At 39.4% G+C, this 14,935-nt stretch overlaps 1 protein-coding gene across 1 annotated transcript in view; it reads right to left on the minus strand.

Moving 5' to 3' along the window:
• The window catches only part of usp43a (ubiquitin specific peptidase 43a), a 110,337-nt gene extending 96,343 nt beyond the window's left edge, over positions 1-13,994 (minus strand). The window contains exons 1-3 of the mRNA XM_044113802.1: positions 13,842-13,994; positions 13,110-13,732; positions 814-963 (exon numbers count right to left, since the gene is read on the minus strand). Coding sequence (XP_043969737.1) covers positions 814-963; positions 13,110-13,718 — 759 coding nt within the window. The 5' untranslated portion in view covers positions 13,719-13,732; positions 13,842-13,994. The remainder of the gene's footprint in view (positions 1-813; positions 964-13,109; positions 13,733-13,841) is intronic.
• Positions 13,995-14,935: the final 941 nt, after the last annotated feature.

Consider the following 14,935-nt stretch of genomic DNA (forward strand, 5'->3'; position numbering starts at 1 on the left):
GTCAAAGTCCAGATGCAATTTCAATTGAAAATGTGAGGCAAGATTAGACTGAATATGAAAAAACTTAAACAATTTTGGAAATACACAACAGACAGAAATGCCAGGAGTGAATGTCCAAAGCTATTAAAGATAAAAATCAAAATATGTCTTTATACAAAAAACTAATTACTTTTCCTTTATATAGGGAATTAAAAAAGAAAGAATCACTAGAAAATATGTCAGTGTAACACATATTATATACAAAATCACAGGATTTAATATTTAGCTTTTCCAAGTAGATAACTGCAGCAAAAGGCAGTTCCACAAAATATTGATTCAATATGGCTGAATACAGTTGCATTTGAAAACTTTAGATTTTTTTTCTTCCACTTAAGAAATGTGAAGTGCTTTGTGTTGGTCCATAATTTAGAGTCACAAACTGGTGGAGTTTGTTGTAATACAACAAAGTGCAAAAAACCTCAAAGGGTTTGAATACTTTCACAAGTCGAGCTGCAGAGCAGAAGATATCTGTCCTTGTTGTCTCATAAAACATCTGTGCAGTGTGGAAAAACGCGAGACTCAACATATTAGCTAGATCCTTCAGAATTTCAGGCTTTTATAGTTTCCAGCAAACATTTCAAAGAAAACCTGGCGAGATAGAAAACATGAGGGACAGCTGAGATTTTTTAAATTAGTTTAGTGGGAAATTTTCAAAGGAAATATATTGTAAAAAAGTAAGTCTTTGTGTGAATTGAGTCACAGCAGGTTTTTTAATCATCTTAAACATACTCAACATTTAAAGTCAGGCAAGGAAACAGAGCAGTGTGAACTCACCTTACTGCTGGCTTTGGTCTTGCCGCTGCTGTTGTTGTCAGGAGTTGGATTGGCATCTTCATGAACTCTGTCCAGCAGCCAGAGGAGAAACTCAAGCGCATCATGCTGAGAGTTTCCCCGAAACTGAGAGGCGTATTTTGACACTATGCTCTGAAAAAGAGGAAAAAAAAAATTAACACCTAATTGTTAGAGTAACACACACATTTTCCCTGGCAAAAGTATCTGAAATAGTCCCAGAGCAAAGCAATTGTCTGTTTTGACTACACAACAAAAGCTGGATTTTCCAACCAGTTTTTACTGTAGGGTTGTGCTCTAAAACCACCAATGCTGTCGTGAAGCAGTATTTTCTGGGTTAAAATCTCTGCTATATTATCATTATACTAACTATATTGAGCTGTGTTTAAAAATAAATATTACAAACATTATTTTGCATTCATTGTCGTTTATCCAAGATTGACTTCAAGGAGAAAAAACTCCAAACTCTCTCTAGAGAAACTCTTCAGCTCCTGCTGAGCTATCGCAATGTATTTATAGGCCAGGAAGGCAAATATAGTTCTGGGTCTGCCCTGGTGTCTCCCCCCTGAGGAACAAGCCTGGGAAACTTCAGGTATCCAGGTTTGTGTATATTAGAGGCATCTTAGACTCATGTGAGAATCACCTCAATTAGCTCCTTTCTAAACATATAGTAGAAATGATCTACTGAATGAGGATGCTTCCAGCTACCTTACAGAGAGGTGGTTCTGCATGTTTTAGATGTTTCTCTGCATTAACTTTAGTTCAATAAAAGTCTATTAATCACCCATCATTGTGTGTTGAAGCAGGGTAACTGCAGGTTTTAACATGTCAAAATACAGACTTAGGATTCTACAAATGTATGTGATGGATGAGTGATTCTGTTGCATTACAATCAAGCATAGCAAAAACTGACATTTTCTGGGGTCTGTCTGTGGCTCTTGGCAGCCGCTTTGTCTTTCTCAACAGTTTTAACCCCCATAGTGCCAAACTTGAAACTTTCTTAGTATAGAACAACCCTAGCCTTGTGTTTGTTGGCAACAGAAGTAAGCCAGTGGTGAAAACAAGCCAACTGGTGATAAATCTGCTTTTCTAGGATTTGTCTCTCCCTTTCAATTAATTTTATACCAGACTTGCACCATGATTCGACAATTGCTAACCGTTCTCCAGCCAAGTGGCCAGTGACATTCATGCATGTGAAATTTTGCATATGTGCACAACACGAACACGCTAGCTTGTGATGGAACACAAGAAAGCTGAAAAATGTTGTCACCATTGCCTCCAGTGTGTTGGGTTTCGCTCCAAGTGACGATGACTTCAGCCCTTTGCTTTTGTTCATCACACTCCATGTGTGGTAGATGCAAAAAGCTAGTCAACTAGCAAGGGTGTTGGCAGCTACTTAGTGGGAGCCTCTAGTAGCAAAATGCAATGAAGATGTCTGAGCCCAACTCAAACTTTTGCCTGACAAAAATATTACGTATGTATGAGATTAAATAGAAAAAAAGGGTATAAGTTCTGGACTGGTTTGCCTAAAGTCTTGAACTTTCCCCATGAGTGATTGTTATGATAATCAAACAAAGAAACAAAAGGTAAGTCCAAGTATCTTCTAACAGAAATCAATTACACATAATTGTAATGTGTAATTGATTTACACATTACAATTATGTGTAAATCAAATCTGTTTAGTTTTGTTGGATAAACAGGCTGCAGAGTGACTGACAATATGACACCTGACTCTAATGGAACCATTAACTCTACAGTCGATGGCTACTACTCTATCTCTTCTGCACCATCTCTGTGCGAGACTGACATGATCCAAACTCTGCTGTGGACCTCATTAAAAATCAGCACACCATACCTGCAGTATCCCAGGATCTAAATATAAACACTGAGGGGAGCCCCCTCCCGGCTTCGCATTCCTGCTCCATCCTACCTGACAGAGAAGGGCTGTTAATGAGCTTCATCACCATGAGGGAGTGCTGACAGGGGATGAAGGGACGTGGGACAGATGGGAGAGAGGGATGCTGAAAAAATTACAAGGAGCGTTTTTTTCTGTCAAACAGACAACACAGCTGTGAAAAGCTTAGAAAGCAGGTTTATAAAGCCATCAACAAGGAAAAAGACCTGAAACTGCAACGGATAAGAGCGGATAAGAAACTACGAGGACAGCGCTGAGTCTGGGCAAAGGTGAGATAAAGAGGTTAGGACTTTGCTGAGGAGGGGAAGTGACTTTTGGACCGACTTCACTGTCACACACTTCTTTCCCAACTTTATCACTAACTGAAGTGTGCATGTGTGTGTGCGTGTGTAGGTCATAGCAGAGTGTGTCATTTTTACTCATCACTTTGATATCAGTTTGCAAGAGAGTCAGTAAATGTACCACACAATCTCAAGGACACAAAGTTTTCCTTTTAATTAAGGAATGAAACGACACGATAGCGTGGCCTCGCTAAAGTATTTTGTCACATTACTGACGGAACAACAAACTTTAATGCATTTAAAGGGAGGTTGTGACAGAACAGCCCATTACTTAATTGTTTAGTGGAAGGAAAATGTGTTGCACCTTTGTATTTGGTCTCCTATACTCTGATACCATTTAATAGGATCCTGTGAAACCAATTGCCTTCAAAAGTCAATTAAGTAGTACCTCAATACAAGTGTTTTCCTGAGGAACATTAGCAAACCAACGGTCTGGGAGAAAGTCGCTAATCTAAGCTATTTTTCAGCAAAGAAAAGGCAGAAAACAGTTTTTATGTGCAAAGCTGATAAAACTTCCAAATCCTGCAACTTTACAAATCCTATGCTTTTCAAAGCTTTACATGAAAATCTATGGAAAACTATCCATTCCTACAAATCCACTTCACAATAATGTGTTCAACCGTGTTGTTCCATCACATTCAGCCCTAATAAAACGCATAGCAAGCATTATAAAGCCAACAATGACAGCTACTTTTTTGCTACAGAGAAGAGAAATTGAGAATTCATGGAGATTCCCGCTTCCCATCTCTCAGCAAGAGGGACAGGGCAGTTAGACTCAACTTTGTTGTTTGGTTCCAGTAGAAAAAAGGTTGACTGGCACATCTGCAGCTTCCCTTCCTCCTCAGCTGGATTTCTGTCAGGAGACTGTACCTTTCAAAAATGCCATGCACCAAACTGACAGAGCAGGCGACGTCATGATCGTTGGGGACATAATAATGGTCTCTCAGAGAGAGGCAGAGATCATTTTCTTTTTCTGTGTTTAATGTATTTAAAACATTCGCTTAAGATAGTGATTCTTTTTATATGTATTTTTTTTTTATTCTATCAGAGTCAGTTAAGCAAAAATCTAAATGAAAGTGTCATCTTGTGCAAAATGTGTCAACACAGAAGTAAACAATATGGAAATAGAAAAAAAGAAGGGAAAAGGACAGCAGCTGAGACTCAGACCAGAGAGTGAAATTAGGACAGCAGGAGGGTTGAAATGTCAACTTTCTCCAGATACCTACACTCCTCAAAGACGAACTGCACTGAGGTTAGCAGGGATCTGAAGTGTTTGTTGGGTAAACACTTCTGAAGTAGTCAAGGAGAGGATAAAGGTGAGTGGAAGTCTGAGGCTTGAGCGAGCTCAGAGATAAATCTGAGAACTGTTGATCAGCCCACACCAAAACTAAAGTCTCAGACCAAAACATGATGGATCTGTTGGAAGCAACATGTCTATCTTTTAGTCAACCTGTTCATTTAAACTTTTAGAAATTTAGCTTGTCAACGGTTTATCACTAGATCACTGTACTTTCAGGAATGGAACAATTCTCATTTTGAGGAATGAGTATCCATTCCAGTACTAATCCCAAAGGGAACCAGCCACTCCCTTGGAGAGGAGGTTTTTTTATTGAACTACACAGCAAAACTATGTGAGAGCACAAAAGGTAAACAGCTGGGTTCAGTTATTAGAAACTTAATAAACTGGACCCAGTCTGGAATAGAGGAGCAGAGTAGCCTTGATTTTTATTGTACAAAAAAAGAAACAAATATCAGAGCAAGGAGAGAAAGAAATGTTTGAAATCATTTCATACCAACATAAAATGAAAATATTTTGGGGCTTTGTGCCAGTTGGTAAGCAGGTTTGAATAGAATTCAACAGCACAAACATATAAAATAAAACTCAACTGTTTTTTGACAAATATTAAAAAAAAAATATTTGAGGGAAAAAAGCTATTGAAGTAAAAATATCTGTGTTGGTTGAAAATTTCTTTGTGGCAACAATAGTGCTTAGTAGTAGATGTTGGAAGTACTGTTGGAAAGTTGTTCGGTTCTCTTTAAATTGGTTCATATTTGAAAAGAAAATGTGTTTGTGGGTTAAGCAGCAGAGTTTAGCATGTGAGCCTCACCACTCAAAACCTCATCAGATCCTTCTCCAACACCAAACTGTTGTGGTTTTGTACACTTCCACCACTCACTACTAAGGTCCCAGTATGTTTTATGAATGAATTATTTTTCAATATGTCTTGTTTCTTTAAACTGCAATCATCTTAACCAATACTAAGTTAAGAAATATTTGACCAAGTGCAAAATTTTCTATTTTCTGTGTTGAATTAAGCTGATCAAACGAGGACCAAAATTATTGAGTGTATATTTTTCTTCATTCTTTCATCGCAGGCATGATGACGTTTTTATGCGACTTTTTTTGCACTAAAGACAAGTTCAATTTGGGATACAACAATTTTTATTCCTCCCATAAACATGCACTCTCACTTTTTAGTTGCCAATGTTGGCTTTATTTCTTGAGATTTTCCCTTATTCACATTAATAAAGAAAATGCACTTCGTTGACTAAATTATCGAATTATCCATCCGCCAAAGTCTGACTGCTGTGTGAAAACTTTTTTTTCCTCCCTGCCTACTTTGTTTAGCTTGGATACTGTTACCAGCGGGAGAGTCCTGGTTGACGTAATCAGTCAAGTTTTTGCCAACAAATTTAGTCGGTGGGAAAAGGTTAATTTGAGAGAAATGTTACTCCTCAGCACTAAGCATTTTCTTATCAAAGCAAACATATGGGCTGAAGGCTGGAAATAATATGTTTTTATTTCTGCAGACGACTGGATTCATGCTATACAGATGAAGGCAACACTCAACCTCGATATACACACATGAGCAAATCAGTAACTTGATCAGTTTGTTGACAGAAAACAAAAGACATAAATAATCTAACAATTTATTTGTTATCTACTTCTCATCTGAAAAGTATAATAAAGCTTAAGGATGCAGGACAGTGAGTTATCCTACAAACAGAACCAACAACAAAGGAAATAAAAGAATGAGTGAAAGATAAGAGATGATAAAAAGCAGAAATGTGCCTGGGTAGCCCCCACTGGTGGGGGCATGACCTTTCTGTGGTCAGCAGAGGCAGGGCTGCACTCTGCCAACATCCCCTGCATCCACAACCTGATGTCTGCTTTGGAGTTTCACCTTTCGACCTTTACTTCACCTCTCACCATTAATCCCCCTCCCCACCCACGTGCTCCCCATGTCCATCCTCTTACTGGGTAAACATTGACGGATCAGAGACCTGGCAGTGCAGGAATTTACTATAAACATTCATCAAGAAAATGAGCTGCCTCTCACCCTCCCCAAAAGAACTGCCTGCCAAACAGGCCTGAATGGATTCCTTAGTGGCAGACTGACTGATACTGACAAATTATGAGCCAGGATAACCTTTGGAGATTCACAGGTGTGGCTGGAAGCAGAACGGACTGAATCTCTCATTACCGGCTGCTTTGTTTCATTCTTCTGCTGCCTGGTGCAGTCCGGTCATCTCTGCTGCTACAACAAACCAGCAGTTATAACTCACAGCTGCTACTTCTGCCCTGTATTCATATATCTGAGTCTTTTCACTGAGCACCACCAAGGTCCTCTTAGTCTTATCTTTAGAGATGAATCAAGAAACCTGTCTGGTGATTGGAACCTGGCCCTTGTCTAATCCTGATTAGTAATCAGATGGTTGGAAACTAAGATTATAACCCTTTTCCCAATCAGTGAACAACTATAAAGCACTATCAGTGCAATTTGGTGTAAAAGTTTGCACTACAGGACCAAGACCCAGCCTTTCAGGCGAGCAGACAGGCAATATACCTAATCTATGGCAGCAGGTCGGCTTTTCCTTCTGGCTATAAACCAGTCAAGAAGGTCTTAGATTCAAATCCCAACCAACATGGACTTTGCATATTCTCCTTGTGCATGCGTGGCTTCTCTCCAGGTAACCCAGCTTCTTCCTATGATCCAAAACCATGACTATTGGTCTAATCTAAATAACCTTTTGAATGCATTGATTGTTTGTCCTGTGATGGACTGCCCCCTGACCAAAGCGTATCCCATCTCTAATCAGATGGGTACCAGTCCACCCGTGACTTATAACCTATTGCCTCTCAGCACTACAACATGCGACTTTTACCCCCCATCTTTTTGTCCCACGTCAATTCTTCTTCTGCAGCCATTGTCCCTGGGAGCTTTGGATTCACCTCAGGAACAGCGGGGAACATCTCACACATTCCTCGTGGCAAATTGTTGGAGTACATGTTAAAAATCAGACATGGTCCATAGTCGAACCACTTTGAAAATCCTCCAACCTACTCTGTCTAACTCGGAGGTTCCAGAGGACAGGATTCTGCAGCTGATGGGTCCAAAAGAAGAGGGGATGAAATGTGTCGGAAATGATCGCCTCTGAATGTTTTACAGACCAACGGAAGGCTCTTTGGGCTCTGCTGAGACACAGAAATTGATTCTTTGAGGATTCACAGCCGAGCCTGTAAATTCACTACTGGGTAGGCAACTGACAGCTCAGGGAGCTGCAGCTTTCCCACGTTCCAAAGCATGGATAAGCACACTGTTTTATCACTTCAGTGACTGAGCCTGAAGGAGGCTCTTACTCTGCGATAATGTTCCAGCAGGGCAGAATATTTCAGGATTGATTTATTCCCTTACATAAATTAGAACAAGAAGAACCTGATCGGTCTCATGTTGGAGAGCTCAGCGAAGCAGCGCAGACACACTCCTCCTCATGTTTCTATATTATCTGTTCTCACAGCACGGATGTGGGACTGAGACAGGGACATCTCAACGTCATGCTGCTGTCCACCAGCATATGGCGGCTCTTTTATCTTAAATACAAGAGGTCTAATTTCTGTGCAATAGGCAAGAAGCGCTGTCCTGTTCCCCGAGGCAACAAAAACACGTGTAGCAAAGAATGAAATTTACATGCAGAACCGTTAAGCTTCATAATATGAACTATGCTGAAGTCTTAAAAACGAACTCGGCCTCCCATCTGCTGTGCTGAAAAAGTGCAACAATCAAAGCGAAATTAGAGGCAGCAGGGTCGAGCATTTCTGTGCAGCTCAGCACGGAGAGTCCAGGTGGTGTATATCCTAACTGCTTTATGGGTCTACAATGTATACACTGTCAGCACTTAGAGTGAGAACGGGCACGGACCTCAAAAAAAAAAAAGAAGAACTAACGTGGTGAAGCTATTTCACTGCACTTCATCACTGTCACCCGAGCCAGGACACGAGGCAAGTGGCTTCATCCTTTTCTGATTGGACGTCTCTGGTGCTAAGAACAAAATCCTACTATGAAACAAAAATGATTTCTCTTCACAGTTTTTAGATGAAGTTGTTGCATATTAAGCTAAGAAAAGAAACAAGATATTATAAAGCAGATATTTCCATCCTAGTAAAACATCTGAAAACAACAACAAGTAATCTCTGCCCTGTAAAATGTGATCAAAAGGGAACCCAATTTAATCACACACTAGGGAACAACATAAAATTATTTCCCTGATTATAGAAAAAAATGTAAATTAAATAGGAAAATTATCTAAATGTTTATATTCCACAGTAGAGAAAATGAAATCACTGTTATTGCTCTGTCCAGCATTAATGCAGATTCAACATGGTTGGATTTGAGGCTGCAAACTAATAAGCAGGGATGCACCAATCAATTGGCCAAAGATCAAAATCTGACTTTTCCTTTAATAAGCTCAAGATGTCAGATATAGAAAAAAACTGTTCTCTTTTCCCCATTTAATAAATGAATCCAAACTACAAACTCCACTTTTAACCATGCTGTTTGTTGATGCATTAACAGTCCGACCCCACTGTGGATTCAAAAGCACTTCATTTTGGACTAGATTCAAAATGATGCATTCATTAGAATAGTATGAGAATCCTTTTCATTTCTGTTGAATTCAAAACGTGCCCTTATATCAGGGAACCTGCAGTACATTTATTTCCTTCATGTTTAAAGTAGAATTTAATTGTGCTGTGAAGACAGATGAGTCTTCACAGTACATGTTAGAATTAATCAATAATGGAATCAGCAGGTCAGACCTGAAAGATAGGTGAGGCCATCTTTAATAATAAAATCAGATCAAATACATGAATGCCTTACACTGACAATAAAAACCAATGAGTCATTTAGCCAATCAGATCAATACCTGATAAGAAGAATGGCAGTGGCTGATAAGTTAAAAATATAAGATTTTCCTTGAAATGCATCAAAAATTTAGAAAGAGAAATCGATATCCATTATGAATATCTTCAAACATCAGCAATTGTGCTATATTTAACAAAGAAATTGATGATGAATGCTCTAATCCCAATGTCAAATAAAAAAAAAGAAAAAGACAAAAACATAATTTTTTATAAAAAATCCAGGGGTTCCTCCCAGACTAGACGCGTGTTTGTTTGGTTACGAGCAATGTCACCTTTACTATGCTGGTCTCGTTCTGTCCCACCTTCTGGCTGAACACCATTATTGCCTTCCCAGCAGGGGGCCTCCCTCTTTTTCCAGACTGAATACACTTGCCACAGTAAACATCCCTCTACAGTTCCACTGAGAAACAGGAAAATATACACCATTCTCCATGCTGTGGCAATGGGACATTTAAAGAAGAGAAGGTGAGTAAAGGACTTCCCCTTCAAAATTGGGAGGCAAATGTGAGATATAATCTGAGAAATAAAACTGGTTTTGCTCACATGCCTGCATACAGTTACCTAAATTTGTGGGATTTACAGCTATTTTTCTGTCTGACCAACAAGAACAGAGTCATTATCTTCAAATTTGCTGCTGTATTTAACAGCGTTTAATGAATGTGTGTCCTCCAAGTCTGCTATGGAGTAAAAGTCACTCAATGTTTGTAGTTATATTTACTGTTTAAGTGACAGCAAAAAGGAAATGTCATAAAAGCACATTTGCAGTGATGTACCTAAAATGTTTCATGGCAACATTTGAATTAGTAAGTAAAACGCTTGCCCAAAAGATTTTAAAAACTTATTTGTAAAAATAAATAAATAAATAAATAAATAGAAAGCCATGAAAACATTTTCTTCCACTTCACAACTTATGCTGGTCACATAAAAAGTCTGAGATTCTAACGTAAACAAATGTATTAGATATGAAAACTTTTGCATGCATTCAATACAAGCATTCAAGCAATTTTGCAATACACAACTCTAAATAAAAAGGAAGTCTTAAAGAGATTTTATTTTTACTTAAACATTGTGAAAAATGTTGAATCATTTATCTCAACATTGTCTGTATTCACCTCCCTCGCACTTTAACCTCTGTGTGGCTCCTAACCATTAAGCCAACTGGTTCACGGAGTCACCAACTCTTCTTGGACACCTGCGGCTGATGAAGCTATTTATCATGTAAAGACCTTAATGTAGAGTAGTCACCCATCTACAACAGATTGTTTATCTTCGATACAGATTCTTGTCTGATGTCATCACCAGGAATGCAGTCAAACCATTCAGAGGACTGGAACAGGTAGGTAAAACAAAGATACTCCAGACAGAGTAGAATCAGTAAACAGATTGAATGTGCACACAAAACTACTACTAACTGAACAGGTATAAAGGATTAAAAGCCAGGTTCAAAAGCAGAGAGGCACCGAGTTGTCTAAATCACAATCAGTAATCTTCACACCTTACATTTATCTGATAACTGTGCAACTTACAAACCTCGTCACTGATCAAAATCTTCTAGACAAATAGCTACATACATACCTGTCAGGCTGGTAAGGCACTGAGCTACAAACAGGGCTGTATCAACAGGTTTCATCTGTTTTTTTCTCTCTCTCTCTCTGAATGAAACTAGATGCATATGTGAAGAAACTGTGTGAAAAATCCAAGCTAGGATTTCAGAGAATCTTCTCTCTATGGATCCTGATGACATGGCTCTGTTCAATACGTACATTTCATTTTAGTGGAGCTGCTAAGTTCAGTCCACAAACAGGACAACTCAAGACAACTCCAGTATGTTTCGAGAAACACAGAGATCCCTATAAGCTGCAGGCTTAATGCATTTCAGATAGATTTACAAAAGTAACTCACAGTCATAGTGGTACTATTCAGTACCTATAATTAAGCAAATAGCACCAAAAATATTTGATGATGTTTTTGGTGATATTTCAGCCATCCTTCCAATCAACATATGATCTAAAATGTTTGGACAGATTCTTGGAATTTAAAGTGTATATTTTGTTTCATTTAAAAATTAAGATGAAAAAATGTAGTGATTTTAGATTAACTAGTGAGCTACATGATAATTAGGATTGAACAGTTATTGTAATTCATATCAATCTTTACAAATACACAGAACTGAGTGTCAAAGCCAAATCGCTAATGTCTGCATTCCTAAATTAAACCAAAGCAGAGGAAAAACAAAATAACACAATTTTTGTCCATTTGGCTTTTGTCGAATAAATCGATTGTCTACATAGTTTTTCTCATGATAAAACATGATGAACAACAAAAAGCACAGATAACTTCAATACAAAAATTGGGCAATAAACATACAGAAGACAAAGACTTTCTTAAGGTGTGTGTGTGTGTGTGTGTTTATTTTGCTTGCTAAATTTTGATACCAATTTCTATATCAGTCTGTACAAGATGTTTTCTTGCTCTGTTCTTGTTGTTACGAAAAAAGTATACTTAGGAACAGCTTGGAAATTGGGACTTTGAATCAAATGATTTTTTCCAGTCTCTTTAAACTCTATTCCAAAATCAGGGCAGCGATTTGGCCATGTTTTGAAAGGACACCAACTTTATCACATAAAATGATGAGTATGTTTCTGTTGCTAAGAAAGTGACCCTTTTTAGTAAAGCAACAAGCTAATTCTTCAATAAAAATAAACTTACCACATGGTCAGTATTTCTATTTGTTTTGATTAGTATGTTGTAAAACATTTATTTACAATAAAATTGACCAAACAAAAACAAGCTTCTGTGTGTACAGGCCAGATACATTGCATCAGGCATTTAAATCCTTTATTTATTTTTCACTTTTTATTTTTACACTTTTAAAGAAATTACTCTTTCAGAAAAGTTTATTTGTATTCTTTCTGGAGGCAGGAAAATGCTTGAACCAAACATGGGAAGTCTGCATAGATTTCAGGACATTTTGGCAACAATAAAACACAAAGTAGCCTTTTGTGAACATGACCAGGGCAATCTAACGTCCTGCAAAACAGATTGCTTTAAACTCCATGTGGACTGGATGTCCAAAGGTATTTAAAGAATTAAAAAATGACAGTGGTCCCCTTGGCATATACCCACTCCTCCTTTCTTTCTGTTTTAGAAAATACAACAATGTTATTTTCACATGTTTCCTTTTGTCCGCTTAGTGTCTATTAAACTTCAAATGTAGACTTAAGTTACAAATGACTGAGATGAAACGATAAACAACATCAAGGAAAAAGTGGACTACTACTGTTTTAGGAAAATCTCTAACCTAACTAGAGATTTTCAGACGTGGGAGTGTCTCAGACAGGACATTTTTGAAACATATAGGACAATCTTCTCATCTGCTACAAAATTGTGCCTATTTAGTAGTGGGTATTGTAGTGACATCTCACATTTGCATATTTTACTAAATAGATAAGAATTTAATACACAACAGATTACATTGCTGTGCCTGTTGTGTGGTCATTAACCAAACTATAAACAAAGGACAATGAGAAGTTTGTTCTTTTAGTAAAATCTTCAGACTTGAGAGAAAATATGTAGTGGAAACCCTGTGTCATTAAACATGTTCTGTTCTAAGTATACATTTGAAGTGGGGGTAAAAATACATCCTAGAATAACGTCTTATCTTTTCGTTGTAACAGTTTGTGGTCTTGTTTACCCAGCAGTGTCTCATTTTAGCTAGCTCCACCTCCACCTAATTGTAAACTTGTTGGAGGAAAACAAAACTCAAAACAAATTTCCGGGCTCTTCCACAGACAAAACACTTATTAGCAGCCCCTGTTCTCACCTTGAACTCTCCAGACATCTGCGGGGTGTAGTCCAGCGTCCATAGCGCTCGAACCAGCGACGCCAGCTGCTCGGTTACTTCACCCTCGGAGCTCCGCGCCTCATCCGCCCTCACCTCACCGTTCGTCATCCCGCTGCTAATATCCGACTTGTACTGCCCCAGCCCCAGGTATTCGGCCAGCAGGTCCGTGTTGCTGAGACACTGGACCACGGCATTCATGAAGCAGGTGTTCCCGTGGTTCTTCAGTCCCAGCACGCCGGGAGTCTTGTCGCCGTAGCTCCACGACAGCCTCTCCTTCACCGAACCGTGATAGGAGGACACCGCGGAGCTCCTCTTCGCGGCTCCCTCCCTGGAGGTCTGCGAGAAATCGTCCCTGAAGCCGCCCGAGGCGCTCCGCACGAAGCCGCCGTCGTCCTCCTCCGCGTCCGGCGGCTCTGCGTCGCCCAAGTGCGCTAAAGTGCCCAAAGTTTTCAGGATCCTTCCCATAAAATTCCCTAAAGAACGCAGCGATTTCCTCCTGACGAACTTTCCACTTCTGAGTTTCTGCTCCTTCGACGATTTGGATTTCATTGACTGTTTTCTTGTGTTGCTCTCCTTTCGGCTGTCCATGGCTCATGCAGTCGCTGAACGGGACCGAGAGAAAATGAAAGAAGATTGAGAACAGGAGTGCACCTGTCTGCCAGGCTGTCCACCCCTCCTCCTCAGCTTTACTTCCCCCTCCACTCCACACACCTTACGGCTCAGCAGCCACCGGCTCGGTGCCAATGAGGCACATGATCACTGACATGATCCCCCAGACATCTTATCACATTTCGATGGGTCACGATCTCCGCACCGAGCAGAGCGCCTTGTCTTCCCGCACAACGCAGCTCCAGTGAGCTGCACTTCCTCATCGATGGCTCTCCGTGATGAATGAGCGTCTGGCGGTCTTTGACTCGCCTTACCCCGCTGTTATCCCTCTCTCCTAGTCTGCTCATGGACCCGCAGGGAGCTATTTGAAGGTCTCATTCTTATGGACATTCTTAGGACAAAGAACTTGATCACACACTTTGGCCAGAATAAGTTGTTCCAATGAACTGCTGAGTTTACCTTCAACTTTAAACGTTTGTAAAACACTGGGAAGAAGGAAGTTGATTAGATTAGGTGTCAAACCTCTGTAGCCTTAAGCTGCCCCCTGTAGGATCAATTACATCATAACCTGCCTTGATTTTCCAAAAAAGTAGCGGATAAACCACCAATGAACTTTCTTGGTTGAATCTATCGTTCAGCGTCAGAGGAACAACATTAAAACTATTTCTGAATTTGTCCAAATAGGCCTGGCCTAAAAAAAATGCCTCCTTAGTGCAACTGAGTCCCCCAGCAGATAAGTTATTTATCCCCAGCTGATGCAATCTTAAACAACCATGTGGAAAGATACATCCTGTGGTTGTGTAGAAGATGTTAATCTGTAGGGTCAAATTATTGTTATGAAGCATGAAAACATCTGAGGGGATTGCACAAATTTTAACACTGAGTTAACTGTCTAACACATTATTAAAAAGCTAACTGGAGAAAATAGTTTCAATTTGCATGAGAGTATAAAGATTGAACTCTAAAGCGATGTAAGAAGGTCTTGTGATCTGATGAGTCCAGATTTACCTTCTTCCACAGTGATGGCTGCGTCAGTATAAGAGAGGCAGATGATGTGATGCACCAATCATACCAAGTGCCTGTGGGGCAACGGCTATAATCTGGGGTTGCTGCAGGTGGTCAGGTCCAGGTTCAGCGACATTATGAAAGCATTGACTACCTGAATATACTGAATGATTAAATTAGTCCATCAATGG

This window comes from Gambusia affinis, linkage group LG04, assembly GCF_019740435.1.
Source record: "Gambusia affinis linkage group LG04, SWU_Gaff_1.0, whole genome shotgun sequence".
Classification (NCBI taxonomy): Eukaryota; Metazoa; Chordata; class Actinopteri; order Cyprinodontiformes; family Poeciliidae; genus Gambusia; species Gambusia affinis.